This window comes from Piliocolobus tephrosceles, chromosome 8 (genome assembly GCF_002776525.5).
Source record: "Piliocolobus tephrosceles isolate RC106 chromosome 8, ASM277652v3, whole genome shotgun sequence".
Taxonomy (NCBI): Eukaryota; Metazoa; Chordata; class Mammalia; order Primates; family Cercopithecidae; genus Piliocolobus; species Piliocolobus tephrosceles.
In genome coordinates, this window is record NC_045441.1 from 9,593,409 (window position 1) to 9,609,510 (window position 16,102).

General features: G+C 53.2%; 1 protein-coding gene across 1 annotated transcript in view; it reads left to right on the forward strand.

The window, feature by feature from the left end:
- Positions 1 to 16,102, forward strand: part of ZAN (zonadhesin) — a 63,450-nt gene that overhangs the window by 28,151 nt on the left and 19,197 nt on the right. Inside the window, 15 exon segments of the mRNA XM_026456664.1 lie at positions 25 to 135; positions 231 to 400; positions 1,680 to 1,882; positions 2,843 to 2,984; positions 3,319 to 3,566; positions 4,153 to 4,333; positions 4,939 to 5,050; positions 6,127 to 6,221; positions 8,211 to 8,387; positions 9,926 to 10,134; positions 10,362 to 10,506; positions 12,271 to 12,518; positions 12,627 to 12,791; positions 13,455 to 13,579; positions 15,640 to 15,944. Of these exon segments, the coding sequence (XP_026312449.1) occupies positions 25 to 135; positions 231 to 400; positions 1,680 to 1,882; positions 2,843 to 2,984; positions 3,319 to 3,566; positions 4,153 to 4,333; positions 4,939 to 5,050; positions 6,127 to 6,221; positions 8,211 to 8,387; positions 9,926 to 10,134; positions 10,362 to 10,506; positions 12,271 to 12,518; positions 12,627 to 12,791; positions 13,455 to 13,579; positions 15,640 to 15,944 (2,636 nt within the window).

A 16,102-nucleotide genomic window follows, 5' to 3' on the forward strand; every position in this document is an offset into this window, starting at 1 on the left:
GCGTTTGGGGTGGGTCTCTTGCAGGTGTCAGAAGCACCAGGTGGTGAATCCTCCGTCTTGTGATTCATCTCTGCAGAGCAGCATGTCGGGGCCAGGATTCTGTGGACGGCTGGTTGACACCCGTGGCCCGTTTGAGTATGAAGGAGGGCAGGCAGGGTCACGCAGGGGCGGTGACCTCCAAGGGTCTGGCCCCCTCCACCCCATTCCCCCGACTTGGTCTCTCCCTGTAGGACATGCCTGCTGCATGTGAAGGCCACTTCCTTCTTCGACAGCTGCATGCTTGATATGTGCAGATTCCAGGGACTGCAGCACTTGTTATGCACACACATGTCCACCATGACCACCACCTGCCAGCACGCAGGCCATGCTGTGAAGCCCTGGAGGGAACCCCAGTTCTGCCGTGAGTTGTGCCAAATGCAGGGGAGAGGCCAGGCGCAGTGGCTCACACCTGTACCCCAGCACTTTGGGAGGCTGAGGCGGTGGATCACGAGGTCAGGAGTTCGAGACCAACCTGGCCAGCACGCTGAAACCCCGTCTTTACTAAACATACCAAAATTAGCCAGGCATGGTGGCATATGCCTGCAGTCCCAGCAACTCTGGAGGCTGAGTCAGGAGAATCGCTTGAACTTGGGAGGTGGAGGTTGCAGTGACCCGAAATTGCACCACTGCACTCCAGCCTGGTGACAGAGTGAGATTCCATCTCAAAAAATAATAAAAATAGGCTGGGTGTGGTGGCTCACGCCTGTAATCCCAGCACTTTGGGAGGCCAAGGTGGGTGGATCATGAGGTAAGGAGTTCAACACCAGCCTGGCCAAGATGGTGAAACCCTGTCTCTACTAAAAATACAAAAATTAGCCGGGCATGGTGGCATGCGCCTGTAATCCCTGCTACTCAGGAGGCTGAGGCAGAGAATTGCTTGACCCTGGGAGGCAGAGGTTGCAGTGAGCCGAGATTGCGCCATTGCACTCCAGCCTGGGCGACAGAGCGAGACTCTGTCTCAAAAAAATAAATAAATAATTAATTAAATAAATAAATAAATAAAAATACAAAAATCAGCTGGATGTGGGAGTGGGCGCCTGTAATCCCAGCTACTTGGGAGGCTGAGGCAGGAGAATCGCTTGAACCCAGGAGGTGGAGGTTGCAATAAGCAGATACTGCACCACTGCACTCCATCCTGGGCAACAAGAGTGAAACTCTGTCTTTAAAAAAGAAAAAAAAAAGTGTTTCTGTGCAGCCAAGTCATCACATGCAGGCACACGGTACAGGCCCTAGGCAGGGGAGGCAACGAGGCTGCCTCCCAGCTCCTGGTGTGGCCCAGCCCTTTGGGGAAGCTGCTTCAGGGCAGGTCTATCCCCTGACTCAGATCTCACAGGTGGCCCCAGTCCCCTGCAGGCCAACAGCTCACCTGGGGCATGTTTTCACAGCAGCATTACCAGTGGTGAGTCCGTCTGTTCCCACCATAGGTCTATCTAAGGCTCTCAGGGCAGGCGCCTTAGTGCTGGCCCTGCAGCCCCAGGGAGCCAGCCAGGCTTCTTGGGGAAGCTTCTCACAGTCACTTTCTCTTCTCGAGACTGGCCAGAAGCCTGGAGCTGGGACCCTTCCGAACGTGTCTTTCCTGTTTCCCACCTGGCCTCATGGCTTGTTTGTCTCCTTCTCACCCAAGCTTTTCCCTCCACCAGCAATGGCTTGCCCGCCCAACAGCAAGTACTCCCTGTGTGCCAAGCCATGCCCTGACACCTGCCATTCAGGATTCACTGGCATGTTCTGCTCAGACCGGTGCGTGGAGGCCTGTGAATGCAATCCAGGCTTCGTCCTCAGTGGCCTCGAGTGTGTACCTCGCTCCCAGTGTGGGTGCCTCCACCCTGCAGGCAGCTACTTCAAGGTGAGCGGCTGCGTGGACCTCTCAGCCCTGCAGCCAGAAAGGGCCTGCTCCCTGCTCTCACAACCCCTGCAAGCTCTTTCTTTTCTTTTTGTTTCTTGTTTTGTTTTGTTTTTGAGACAGAGTTTCTCTCTGTCCCCAGGCTGGAGTGCAGTGACACCATCTCGGCTCACTGCAACCTCCGCCTCCTGGGTTCAAGCAATTCTCCTGCCTCAGCCTCCCGAGTAGCTGGGACTACAGGCGTGTGCCACCATGCCCAGCTAATTTTTGAATTTTTAGTAGAGACAGGGTAGGGGGCGGTTTCACCATGTTGGCCAGGATGGTCTTGATCTCTTGACCTCGTTATCTGCCCACCTGGGCCTCCCAAAGTGCTGGGATTACAGGCATGAGCCACCACACCTGGACCTTGGTTTTTTGTTTGTTTGTTTGTTTGTTTGCTTGTTTTTTGAGACGGAGTCTCACTCTGTTGCCCAGACTGGAGTTCAGTGGCACGGTCTCAGCTCACTGCAACCTCTGCCTCCTGGGTTTGAGTGATTCTCCTGCCTCAGCCTCCCGAGTAGCTGGGATTACAGGCACGCACTACTACGCCAGGCTGAGTTTTGTGTTTTTAGTAGTGATGGGATTTTGCCATGTTGGCCAGGCTGGTCTCAAACTCCTGACCTCAAGTGATCTGCCCACCTCGGTCTCCCAAAGTGCCGGGATTATAGGCATGAGCCGCCACACCTGGCCTCGGATAGATCAATTTTGGTTGAAATGATGAACAGACCCAGAAATAATGAAGTGACTGAAGCAATGAATGGATGCCGAGCTTTTGCAGCGAATCTCGGAGCTTCAGGAAGAGAGGATGTCTCCCCACGATTCAGCCAGTGATCTGAACAGCTCTGGTGGGCTCTGGTGTCAGATCTGGAAATAAACAAAACAATACAAACCACTGTCTCTTCCTTCCCTGCTGTCTTTCCCCAGGTAGGGGAGCGGTGGTACAAGCCGGGCTGCAAAGAGCTGTGCGTCTGTGAAAGCAACAACAGAATTCGCTGCCAGCCCTGGAGGTGTAGGGCCCAGGAGTTCTGTGGCCTGCAGAATGGTATCTATGGCTGCCATGCCCAAGGTGAGCCGTCAGGGTGGAAGGTGAGCCAGGGGCTGCCCAGGCAACACCAGGCAAGGTGATGGGTCCTGCCCAAAGCAGCTTCCCCAGACGGCTGAGTCTCCACCAAGGCCTAGGAGAGGCAGCATTGTCAAGGACCCAGAGGGGGAGATTGGGGACGTCAGTGTTTCTCTTCGGCAGCTCCAAACCAAGCCAACCACACTTCCTAGGGAGACACCACACCTGCGGGTGGGCCGTGGGGACCATGCCAATGTGGACTCGCCAGGATGGCAGCTCTGGGTCAGAGCTTCCGGGGAGTGGAGCAGTGAGACTGTGAACTCCATCTTCTCCTCCGCAGGTGCCGCCACCTGCACGGCCTCGGGCGACCCCCACTACCTGACCTTCGATGGCGCCCTGCACCACTTCATGGGCACCTGCACCTATGTCCTGACCCGGCCTTGCTGGTCCAGGTCCCAAGACAGCTATTTTGTTGTGAGCGCCACCAACGAGAACCGCGGGGGGAGCCTGGAGGTCTCCTACATCAAAGCTGTCCACGTGACAGTCTTTGACCTCAGCATCTCACTGCTCAGAGGCTGTAAGGTCATGGTGGGTGTCTTCCTCCTGCCTCCTGGACCCTGAACACCCAGCCTGCTTGCTTCTCTCCTGTGCCCCTCCTTGCCCACATGCCCACCTCTCTGGCTCCTTAGAGCACCTGGGAGGCACCTGCAGCTGACCCAGACCTCTTTCCTGGACTCCCTCTTCCCTCTGTGAAATGCCCACCGGCACTAGCCCCTCCTGCTCCCAGTTTTTTGCTCCCCTCTCACCGCTTTTGTTTTTTTTTTTTGAGACAGGGTCTTGCTCTATCACCTAGGCTGGAGTGCAGTCGTGCAATCATAGCTCATTGCAGCCTTGACCCCCTGGGCTCAAGTGATCCTCCCGCCTCAGCCTCCCAAGTAGCTGGAACTACAGGCACTCACCACCTGCACGGCTATTTTTTTTTTTTTTTTTTTTTTACTTTTTGTAGAGACGGGGTTTCTCCATGTTGCCCAGGCTGATCTCGAGATCCTGGGCTCAAGCAATCCTCCCGCCTTGGCCTCTCAAAGTGCTGGGTTTGCAGGCATGAGCCCCCATCCTTGACTTTAACCCAAGTTCCTTCCTGACTCTCCTTTCTACGTCCTCCCTGCCTCTGAAGCTGAATGGCCGTCGGGTGGCCCTACCTGTGTGGCCTGCACAAGGCCGGGTGACCATAAGGCTCAGCAGCAACTTTGTCCTCCTCTACACAAACTTTGGGCTCCAAGTTCGCTACGATGGGAGCCACTTGGTGGAAGTGACAGTCCCCTCCTCCTATGGCGGCCAGCTCTGTGGGCTGTGCGGTGAGTTTCCTGGGCATCTGCAGGGAAAGCTGGGGCAACGAGGAGGCGTGTGACCTGGTCCCCCCACATCTCTGTGAGGTGTTCTAAGTACTTGTCAACTGACTAATTGGTTGAGGACATTAGGCATGAAGGTAGGAGTTAAGGGAAGATGGAGATAAAGAGACAGAAAGGGGCCGCGCACTGTGGTTCATGCCTATAAATGCAGCACTTTGAGAGCCCGAGGAGGGTGGATCACTTGAGGTCAAGAGTTCAAGACCAGCCTGGCCAACGTGGTGAAACCCTGTCTCTATTAAAAATACAAAAATTAGCCGGGTATGGTGGTGCACGCCTGTAATCCCAGCTACTCGGGAGGCTGACGCAGGAGAATCGCTTGAACCTGGGAGGCGGAGTTTGCAGTGAGCCGAGATCATGCCACTGCACTTCAGCCTGGGCGACAGAGCAAGACTCCATCTCAAAAAAGAAGAAAAAGCAAAAGACAGAAAGGGTTAACTTTGCTATGCAGAGTGAAGAGTGAGGGTGCCTCTTCTGGCCAGGAGGATGGTGGCCCTGGGGACTGGCCTGTTGGGGGGCCCTTTGTTGCCTGTTTTAACGACTCCCTCCTCCAGGGAACTACAACAACAACAGCTTGGATGACAATCAGCGCCCTGACAGAAAGCCTGCGGGCGATTCCGTGCAGCTGGGGGCAGCCTGGAAGTTACCTGAATCCTCTGAACCTGGGTGAGCTGGGGGCCGGGGGAGCCAGGCAGGAGGGGCTGGGCCAGGGAAAGGCCTCGGGGGGGCAGCTTGGAAGTGTCCTTTGTGTGTCCCCACTCCCTCTGTGCTGTACCTCCCTACTGGCCGGAAACTGGCAATCTCTCCTGTTTAGACTCTCCAAGATTGGAGTTGGTAAGAAGCTGTTCTGACCTCCCCGCCCCCACGCCCACGCCTGCTGACTTCTCCTATGTTTAGTGATCTCTTTGGAGGGTCCACTTGAGTTCACCCTGAGGTCTAGCCTTTTTCCTTCCTGCTGCATCTCCTGGCCTTCCCACTTGAGGGCACCGTTTTGTCCTCTTCTCCTGTATCCCTCTCTCTTTCCCTGTCCACTTTTTGTTTTGTTTTTGAGACAGAGTCACGCTCTGTCACCCAGGCTGGAGTGCAGTGGCACAATCTTGGCTCACTGCAACCTCCACCTCCCAGGTTCAAGTGATTCTCCTGCCTCAGCCTCCCAAGTAGCTGGGATTACAGGTGCTCTCCACTACACACGGTTAATTTTTGTATTTTTATTTGAGACAGGAGTTCTCCATGTTGGCCAGGCTAGTCTCAAACTCCTGACCTCAGGTGATCTGCCTGCCTTGGCCTCCCAAAGTGCTGGGATTGCAGGTGTGAGCCACTACGCCCAGATCCTTGTCCACTTTTGCTTCGGTTTGGGAGATGGTTCCTCAGGCCCTCAGGTCTTCCCTTCCCTTTTTCCTTTCCTTTTTTTCTTTTCTTCTCTTGAGACAGGGTCTTGCACTGTTGCCCAGGCTGCAGTGCAGTGGTGCAATCATAGCTCACTAAAGCCTCCAACTGCTGGGCTCAAGCCATCCTCCCACCACAGCCTCTTGAGTAGCTGGGACTATAGGCACATGCCACCACGCCCGGCTAATTTTTAAAAGTTTTGTGTAGAGATGGGATCTCACTATGTTGCCCAGCCTGGTCTTGAACTTCTAGTCTCAAGCAATCCTCCTACCTTGGCCTCCCAAAGTGTTGGGATTATAGGCATGAGCCACTGTGCCCAGCCTGTAGCCCTCAGTTTCTGTTCTCTCCTCATTCAGCTGTTTCCTTGTGGGTGGCAAGCCCTCCAGCTGCCAGGAGAACAGCATGGCAGATGCCTGGAACAAGAACTGTGCGATCTTAATAAACCCTCAGGGTAAGACATGCCCCTGCTGGCCCTTTTTCCTCCCTGAAGGACAGGAGACTGGGGAGGGAGTCTAGTCAGGGAGGGAGAAACAAGACCAGAAACAGATGGAAAGGCACGAGGAAGGCAAATGGGAACACAGGGCCAGCCAGTGGTCACCTTCTTGGGACCTATGACTGATGGGTCTGTATTTGTGTCTCAGGCAGTAGATAAATCCGGGATTTCTTTCTTTTCTTTTTTTTTTTTTTTTCTATCAAAAATGTTTTAATAGGCCGGGTGCAATGGCTCATGCCTGTAATCCCAGTACTTTGGGAGGTTGAGGAGGGCAGATCATGAGGTCAGGAGGTCGAGACCAGCCTGGCTAACATGGTGAAACCCCATCTCTACTAAAACTACAAATAATTAGCTGGGCCTGGTGGCGGACACCTGTAGTCCCAACTACTCAGGAGGCTGAGGCAGGAGAATCGCTTTAACCTGGGAAGCAGACGTTGCAGTGAGCTGAGACTGTGCCACTGCACTCCAGCCTGGGCCACAGAGTGAGACTCTGTCTCAAAAAAAAAAGAGAAAGTTTTAATAGAGATGGGGGAGTCTCACTATGTAGCCCAGGCTGTTCTCGAACTATGGACCTCAAGGGATCCTCCCCCTTGGCCTCCCAAGTAGTTGGAGTGACAGGCATGAGCCACCACGCCTGGCCGTTTTTTCTTTTTTCTTGTTTTTTAGAGATAAGGTCTCACTCTGTTGCCCAGGCTGGAGTGCAGGCTGGAGTGCAGTGGCACGATCACAGCTCACTGCAGGCTTGAACTCCTGGGCTCAAGTAATCCTCCCGCTTCAGCCTGCAGAGTAGCTGGGACCACAGGCATGTACCACCATGCCTAACTAATTTTTTTTTTTTTTTTTTTTCTGAGTTGGAATCTCGCTCTGTTGCCCAGGCTGGAGTACAATGGCGTGATCTCGGCTCACTGCAACCTCTGCCTCCCAGGTTCAAGCTATTTTCCCACCTCAGCTTCCCAAGTAGCTGGGATTACAGGCCTGTGCCGTCACACCCAGCTAGTTTTTATATTTTTAGTATTTCACCATGTTGGCCAGACTGGTCTTGAACTCCTGACCTCAAATGATCCGCCTACCTCAGACTCCCAAAGTGCTGGGATTACAGGCATGAGCCACCATGCCGTGCCCGGCCTAATTTTTTAATATTTTGGAGATGAGGTCTTGCTATGCAGCTCAGGCTGGTCTTGAACTCCTGGGCTCAAGTGATTCTCCTGCTTTGCCCTCCTAAAGTGCTGAGGTTACAGGCGGGAGCCACCACACAAATCTGGGTTTTGTTTGTTTGTTTGTTTTGTTTTTATTCTTTGTCGCCCAGGTTGGAGTGCAATGGCACGATCATAGCTCACCTGCCTCAGCCTCCCAAGTACCTGGGACTACAGGTGTGCACCACCATGCCCAGCTAATTTTTGTAGAGACAGAGTTTCACCGTATTGCTCAGGCTGGAAAATCCAGGGTTTTTGTTTGTTTGTTTGTTTTGTTTCATTTTGTTTTGTTTTTGAGACAGAGTCTCGATTTGTTGCCCAGGCTGGAGTGCAATGGCGCTGTCTCAGCTCACTGCCACATTTGCCTCCCGGGTTCAAGAGATTCTCCTGCCTCAACCTCCCGAGTTGCCTGGACTACAGGTGCCCTCTACAATGCCCTGCTAATTTTTGTATTTTTACTAGAGATTGGGTTTCACCATGTTGGTCAGGTGAGTCTTGAACTCCTGACCTCAGGTAATCTGCCCGCCTCGGCCTCCCAAAATGCTGGGATTGCAGGTGTGAGCCACTGTACCTGGTGGGAAAATCCAGGTTTTGATTGAAGTGGATGTCAAATCAGCCCCCAGGGAAGCCACATGGCCCTGATCCTTCCTGGCCCATCCCCTGGCTTACCCTGCTCCTTCCCGGCCCCTCCCCTGGCTCACAATTCTCCTTCCTGGCCCCTCCCCTGGCTCACCTGCCTTCTCTCTTCCTGCAGGACCCTTCTCTCAATGTCATCAGGTGGTGCCTCCCCAGTCCAGCTTTGCCAGTTGTGTGCATGGCCAGTGTGGGACCAAGGGCGACACCACGGCCCTGTGCCGCTCCCTGCAGGCTTACGCGTCCCTGTGTGCCCGGGCTGGCCAGGCTCCTGCCTGGCGGAACAGAACTTTCTGCCGTGAGTGACTGGCCACCTGTTCCCACAGCCTGTAGGAACCCTCCAGAATTCTGCCCTCCCTTTCTTCCTCTAAATTCTTTTTTTTTTTTCTTTGAGATGGAGTCTCGCTCTGTTGCCCAGGCTGGAGTACAGTGGCGCAATCTCGGCTCACTGCAACCTCCACCTCCTGTGTTCAAGCCAAGGTGGGCGGATCACCTGAGGTCAGGAGTTGGAGACCAGCCTGGTCAACATGGCGAAACCCTGTCTCTATTAAAAACACAAAAATTGCCGGGCATGGTGGCTCAAGCCTGTAATCCCAGCACTGTATTTTTTTTTTGGGAGGCCGAGACGGGCGGATCACGAGGTCAGGAGATCAAGACCATCCTGGCTAACACGGTGAAACCCCGTCTCTACTAAAAAATACAAAACTAGCTGGGTGAGGTGGCGGGCGCCTGTAGTCCCAGCTACTCGGGAGGCTGAAGCAGGAGAATGGTGTGAACCCGGGAGGTGGAGCTTGCAGTGAGCTGAGATCTGGCCACTGCACTCCAGCCTGGGCGACAGAGTGAGACATCATCTCAAAAAAAAAAAAAAAAACAAAAACAAAAATTGGCCAGGTGTGGTGGTGAGCACCTGTAATCCCAGCGACTCGAGAGGCTAAGGTGAGAGAATCGCTTGAACCTGGGAGGCAGAGGTTGCAGTGCATGGAGATTGCACCACTGCAGTCCAGCCTGGGCGACAAGAGTGAAACAAAAAACAAGACCGAAAAACAAAACAAAACAAAAAGTTCTGGTGATGGATGGTGGTAATGACAGCACAACAATATGAATGCTGTTGAAGTGTACATTTAAAAATTGTTGCCGGGCCTGGTGGCTCACGCCTGTAATCCCAGTACTTTGGGAGGTTGAGGCAGGTGGATCATGAGGTCAGGAGATTGAGACCATCCTGGCTAACACGATGAAACCCCATCTCTACTAAAAACACAACATATTAGCCAGGCATGGTGGCAGGCGCCTATAGTCCCAGCTACTTGGGAGGCTGAGGCAGGAGAATGGTGTGAATCTGGGAGGCGGAGCTTGCAGTGAGCCAAGATCACACCACTGCTCTCCAGCCTCGGTGACAGTGTGAGACTCTGTCTCAAAGAAAAAAAAAAAAAGTGTTAAATGGTAGATTTTATGTCTGTTTGGTTTTTTTGGTTTTTTGCTTTTGAGAGTCTTGCTGTCGCCCAGGCTGGAGTGTGGTGGTCTGACCTTGCCTCATTGCAACCTCTGCCTCTCAGGTTCAAGAGATTCTCGTGCCTCAGCCACCTAAGTAGCTGGGACGACAGGCGTGCACCACCACGCCCAGCTAATTTTTGCATTTTTAGTAGAGATGAGTTTTCAGCATGTTGGCCAGCCTGATCTCGAACTCTTGACCTCAGGTGATCCACCTGCCTCAGCCTCCCAAAGTGATGGGATTACAGGTGTGAGCCACCATGGCCAGCCACTACTAGGAGCTGATGCCCCAAGGTTTGTGGGCTGGAAATGCCACCCCACTCTTCCTAATGCTCTCATTTTCCTTAGCGATGAGGTGCCCACCTGGCAGCAGCTATAGCCCCTGTGGCAGCCCCTGCCCAGCCACCTGCAGCAGCATAAACGACCCGAGGGACTGCCCCAAAGCACTGCCCTGTGCTGAGAGCTGCGAATGTCAGAAAGGCTACATCTTGAGTGGAACCTCCTGCGTGCCCCTTGGCCAGTGTGGCTGCACCGACCCAGCAGGCTCCTACCATCCGGTGAGAGGCCAGGTAGCAGGGGCCCTGCCCTTTCCAGGCCCACATGTTTGGGGTCAGGGCAAGCTCAGGAGAGGCAGGAGGAAGGCTCAGAACCTGGAAGGCGCAGGGCTGGCCAAGGCTGGGGGACAAGGAGGAAGGCCAGATGCTGCAGCCAGCTTCAACCAGGACATCAGCCCATCTCCTGATTCCAACTTTCTGTTGGCTCTGCTGGTCCCTGTGGCCCACAGGTTGGGGAGCGCTGGTACACAGAGGACACCTGCACGAGGCTCTGCACGTGCTCCATCCACAACAACATCACCTGCTTCCAAAGCAGCTGTAAACCCAACCAGATGTGCTGGGCCCTGGATGGGCTACTCCGTTGTCGGGTCTCAGGTAGGAGGACCACAGTGATAGGGGGACCCCACAGCCCTGAGGCCAGCTCTCCCAACTCCCCAACAGACTCCCTGCAGCCTGTAGCACTGGGGTTCAGGTTTTGGCTCATAACTCTGCTGCAACGAAGAGCTTCCGGTGGGAAAGATGACCTCCAACTGTTGAGAAGGGAGACTCACCCATCCTTCTCCTGTAGTGGCCACCAACTTAGATGGAGTATTATAATCCTTTCCTGGGGCCGGACACTGCTGCTCACACTTGTAATCTCAGCACTTTGGAAGGCCAAGGCGGGCGGATCACTTGAGACCAGGAGTTCAAGACCAGGCTGACCAACATGACTAAACCCCGTCTCTACTAAAAACACAAAAATTAGCCTGTGATTTTTGTATTATTCGAGAGGCTGAGGCAGGAGAATTGCTTGAACCCAGGAGGTAGAGGTCGCAGTGAGCAGAGATCATGCCATTGTACTCCAGCCTGGGTGACAAGAGCAAAACTCCATCTCTAAATAAATAAATCTTTCCCTGGAGACCAGGCATGGTGGCTCATGCCTGTAATCCCAGTGCTTTGGGAAGCTGAAGTAGGAGGATCAGTTGAGGCCAGTAGTTCAAGACCAGCCTGGGCAACATAGTGAGATGCCCATCTCTACAAAAAATAAAAACTAAAAAATTAAAAATTAAAATTAAAGACATTGCACCTATAGTTTCTGCTACTTGGGAGGCTGAGGTAGGAGGATCTCTTGAGCCCAGGAATTAGAGTCTGCAGTGAACTATGATCTTGCCACTGCACACCAGTCTGGGTAACAGAACAAGACCCTGTCTCTAAAAAAAATTTTTTTTTAATTAGTTGAATAGGGTACTTCATGCCTGTAGTCCCAGATACTCTGGTGGCTGAGGTAGGAGGACGGCTTGAGCCCAGGAGTTTGAGGCTGCAGTGAGCTATGATCATGCCACTGCATTCCAGCCTGAGTGACAGAGAGAGACCATGTCTCAAAAAAGAAAAAAAAATCCTTCCTCCAAAGAATCATGCCCCCCTCCACCCATAAACTTCACGCCTCCTAACCCTGGCCCCCAGGCTTTTTTTTGTTGTTGTTGTTGAGACGGAGTCTCAATTGCCCAGGCTGCAGTGCAGTGGTGTGATCTTGGCTCACTGCAAGCTCCACTTCCCAGGTTCACGCCGTTCTCCTGCCTCAGCCTCCCAAGTAGCTGGGACTACAGGCACCCGTCGCCACGCCTGGCTAATTTTTTGCATTTTTAGTAGAGACAGGGTTTCACCGTCCGATCTCCTGACCTCATGATCCACCCGCCTCGGCCTCCCAAAGTGCTGGGATTACAGGCGTGAGCCACTGCGCCCGGCCTTTTTTTTCTTTTTTTGAGGTAGTGTCTTTGTCGCCCAGGCTGGAGTGCAGTGGTGCAATCTCGGCTCACTGCAACCTCTGCCTCCCTGGTTCAAGCGATTCTCCTGCCTCAGCCTTCCAAGTAGCTGGGATTACAGGCACATGTCACCACACCCTATTTTGTTTGTTTGTTTGTTTGTTTGTTTGTATTTTTTTAGTAGAGACGGGGTTTTACTATGTTAGTCAGGCTGATCTCAAACCAGCCCGCCTTGGCCTCCCAAAGTGCTGGGATTAGAGGCATGAGCCACTGCGCACAGCCGGACCTGGGGTCTTGACTCTTTTCTGGAAGGCAGGGAGAACCCAGGACTAGTTTCCCAGGGACCCTGTGCCTGCCAGAGGAACATCATAGCCCAGCTGTCTCTCTGTCCTCCCAGGTACGGGGGTGTGTCAGCTCCCAGGGGAGTCCCACTACGTGAGCTTTGATGGTAGCAACCATTCTATCCCGGACGCCTGCCCTCACGTCCTGGTGAAAGTGTGCCACCCTGCCATGGCCTTGCCGTTCTTCAAGATCAGTGCCAAGCATGAGAAGGAGGAAGGTGGAACTGAGGCTTTCCGCCTTCATGAGGTCTACATTGACATCTATGATGCCCAGGTCACCCTGCAGAAGGGTCACCGTGTGCTGGTGAGCAGGGTGTGGTGGCCGGGCCTGGGAGGGAGTGTTGGGGAGGGGAGTGTTGGGGAGGGGACTCCGGTCCCTGCTCCTACTCACCGTCACTGTCTTCCTGTTTAGATCAACAGCAAAAAGGTCACCCTCCCCGCAATCTCCCAGATCCCCGGGGTCAGCGTCAAGTCCAGCAGCATCTACACCATTGTTAACATCAAGATCGGGGTGCAAGTCAAGTTTGACGGGAATCGTCTCTTAGAGATTGAACTCCCCACAACCTACTATGGAAAGGTGAGGAAAACATCTGGCTCTGCTAGCTGGGGAGGCAGCCCCAGGGAGATTGATGGCTGGCAGGGATGAGGGGGCAGTGTTCACATCGTGCCTGCCCAAAGAGGCCACTCCTCAGGATGGAGCAGGGCAGTGGTGGTGAGCGCCTTTCTGTGTAGGATGGACAAGAGTGTTTCCAGGAAAAAAAACAGGAAAAACCATTCTGGCTGGGCATGGTGGCTCACGCCTGTAATCTCAGCACTTCGGGAGGCCAAGGCAGGTGGGTCACCTGAGGTCAGGAGGTCGGGATCAGCCTGGCCAACATGGTGAAACTCTGTCTCTATTAAAAATAAAGATTAAAAAAACTAGCTAGGGGTGATGGTGCACACCTGTAATCCCACCTACTCGGGAGGTTGAGGCAGGAGAGTCTCTTGAACCTGGGAGGTGAATAGTGAAGTGAGCCGAGATCATGGCACTGTACTCCAGGCTGGGTGACAAGACCCGAAACTCAAAAGAAGGGAGGGAAGGAAGGAAGGAAGGGAGGGAGGGAGGGAGAAAAACCACTCTTGTGGAAGGAAGGAAGGAAGGAAGGAAGGAAGGAAGGAAGGAAGGAAGGAAGGAAGAAAGGAAGGGAGAAAAGCCGCTGTCGTGCTTCTCCAGCACTGAAAAACCACTCTCCCTGCCCAGGTCTGCGGCGTGTGCGGGAACTTCAATGATGAGGAAGAGGATGAACTAATGATGCCCAGCGACGAACTAGCGCATAGTGATAGTGAATTTGTGAACAGTTGGAAAGACAAGGACATTGACCCAAGGTAGTGGTCTCCTAAGACCCTCTAGCTTTTCTTTCTTTTTTTTCCGAGACGGAATCTTGCTCTGTCACCCAGGCTGGAGTGCCATGGCACAATCTCAGCTCACTGCAACCTCCGCCTCCCAGGTTCAAGAGATTCTCCTGCCTCAGCCTCCCGAGTAACTGGGATTACAGCCACCCACCACCATGCCCAGCTAATTTTTGTAGTTTTTAGTAGAGATGGGGTTTTACCATGTTGGCTAGGCTGGTCTCGAGTTCCTGACCTCAGGCGATGCGCCTGCCTCAGCCTCCCAAAGTTCTAGGTAATCATGAGCCACCGCATCTGGCCCCTCTAGCTTTTCTTTTTTTCTGGTTTTTTTTTTTTTTGAGATGGAGTTTTGCTCTGATGCCCAGGCTGGAGTGCAGTGGCACAATCTTGGCTCACTGCAACCTCTGCTTCCCAGGTTCAGGCAATTCTTGTGCCTCCACCTCCCGAGTAGCTGGGATTACAGGTGCATGACACCACGCCCCACGCCTGGCTAATTTGTGCATTTTAGGTAGAGACAGAGTTTCACCATGTTGGCCAGGCTGGCCTTGAACTCCTGACCTCAAGTGATCCACCTGCCTCAGCCTCCCAAAATGCTAGGATTACAAGCGTGAGCCACTGTGCCTGGCCTCCCCTCCAGCTTTTCATAGTAACATGAGCTAGGGAGCCAGACTGTAGGGCACACCTGGGGCAGGAAGACCAGAATGTTCCTTTTATCTTCTTCAATTTTTAAATTTTTTGTAGAGATGGGGTCTCGCCACGTTTGCCCAGGTTGGTCTCAAACTCCTGGGCTCTAATGATCCTCCTGCCTCGGTTTCCCAAAGTGCTGGGATTACAGGCCAGAATGTTCCTTTGTGTGTGTGATTTGAGAGCTATGACTTCTGGGCATTCTGGGGTGATGTGTGTAATTGATCCATCTCAAGGCTGCTAGAACTCACTTGAGGAAATGTGAAAGTCTTCCTTTCCTCACTTAGAAACCTTGGAGGAGGAGCAGGAGCAGTGGTTCATGCCTGTAATTCCAGCACTTTGGGAGACCAAGACTGGAGGATCACTTGAGGCCAGGAGTTTGAGACCAGCCTAGGCAACATAGCAAGACCCCATCTCTATAAAAAATTAAAAACAGGCCGGGCGCGGTGGCTCAAGCCTGTAATCCCAGCACTTTGGGAGGCCGAGATGGGCGGATCACGAGGTCAGGAGATCAAGACCATCCTGGCTAACACTGTGAAACCCCGTCTCTACTAAAAAATACAAAAAACTAGCCGGGCGAGGTGGCGGGCACCTGTAGTCCCAGCTACTGGGGAGGCTGAGGCAGGAGAATGGCGTAAACCCGGGAGGCAGAGCTTGCAGTGAGCTGAGATCCGGCCACTGCACTCCAGCCCTGGCGACAGAGCAAGACTCCGTCTCAACAAAAAAAAAAAAAAAAAAAAAAAATTAAAAACAAAAATTAGCCAGGCATGGTGGCACATGCCTGTAATCCCAGCTACTGGGAAGGCTAAGGCAGGAGAATCGCTTTAACCTGATATGCATAGAGGTTGCAGTGAGCCAAGATCACGCCACTGAACTCCAACCTGGGCGACAAAGTGAGACCTTGTCTCCAAATAAACCAAAACCAAAAATTAGCTGGGCGTGGTGGCGGGTGGCTGTAATCCCAGCTACTCAGGAGGCTGAGGCAGGAGAATCGCTTGAACCCGGGAGACGGAGGTTTCAGTGAGCCAAGATTGCACTACTGTACTACTGCACTCAAGCCTGGGTGACCGAGTGAGACTGTCTCCAAAAAAAAAAAAAAAAGATAAACAAAAAAAAACAAGAATAAGAATTGGTTGGGCGTGGTGGTGGGTGCCTGTAGTCCCAGCTACTCGGGAGGCTGAGGCAGGAGAATCTCTTGAACCCGGGAGGGGAGGCGGAGGTTGCAGTGAGTGGAGACTGTTGCATTGAACTCCAGCCTGGGAGACAGAGCAAGATTCCCTCTAAAGAAAAAAAAAAAATTGTGTCATAGTAGGGGGACAACTGTCCCTAGGCTGATTCTTTTCCCTTCCCAGTTGTCAGAGTCTCCCGGTAGATGAGCAGCAGATTCCAGCAGAACAGCAGGAGAACCCGAGTGGAAACTGCAGGGCGGCCGACCTCCGCAGGGCGCGGGAAAAGTGCGAGGCAGCGCTCCAGGCTCCCGTGTGGGCCCAGTGCGCCTCCCGCATAGACCTCACGCCCTTCCTGGTGGGCTGTAGGAACACCCTGTGTGAGTTTGGAGGTCTCCACCAGGCCCTCTGCCAGGCTCTGCAAGACTTTGGGGCCACCTGCCAGAGCCAGGGCCTCAAGCCCCCACTCTGGAGAAACAGCAGCTTCTGCCGTGAGTGTGCCCTGCTGTCACCCCAAACCCCTCCCAAACTCCCTTTCCCTCTCTGCTTCCTTGAGAGCTCCCTCACTCTCCTTCCTGTTTGTTCCTAATTCAGCCCTCATTGTCTCTTTGACAAGGACTATTTTAAAATTATATATATATATATATAT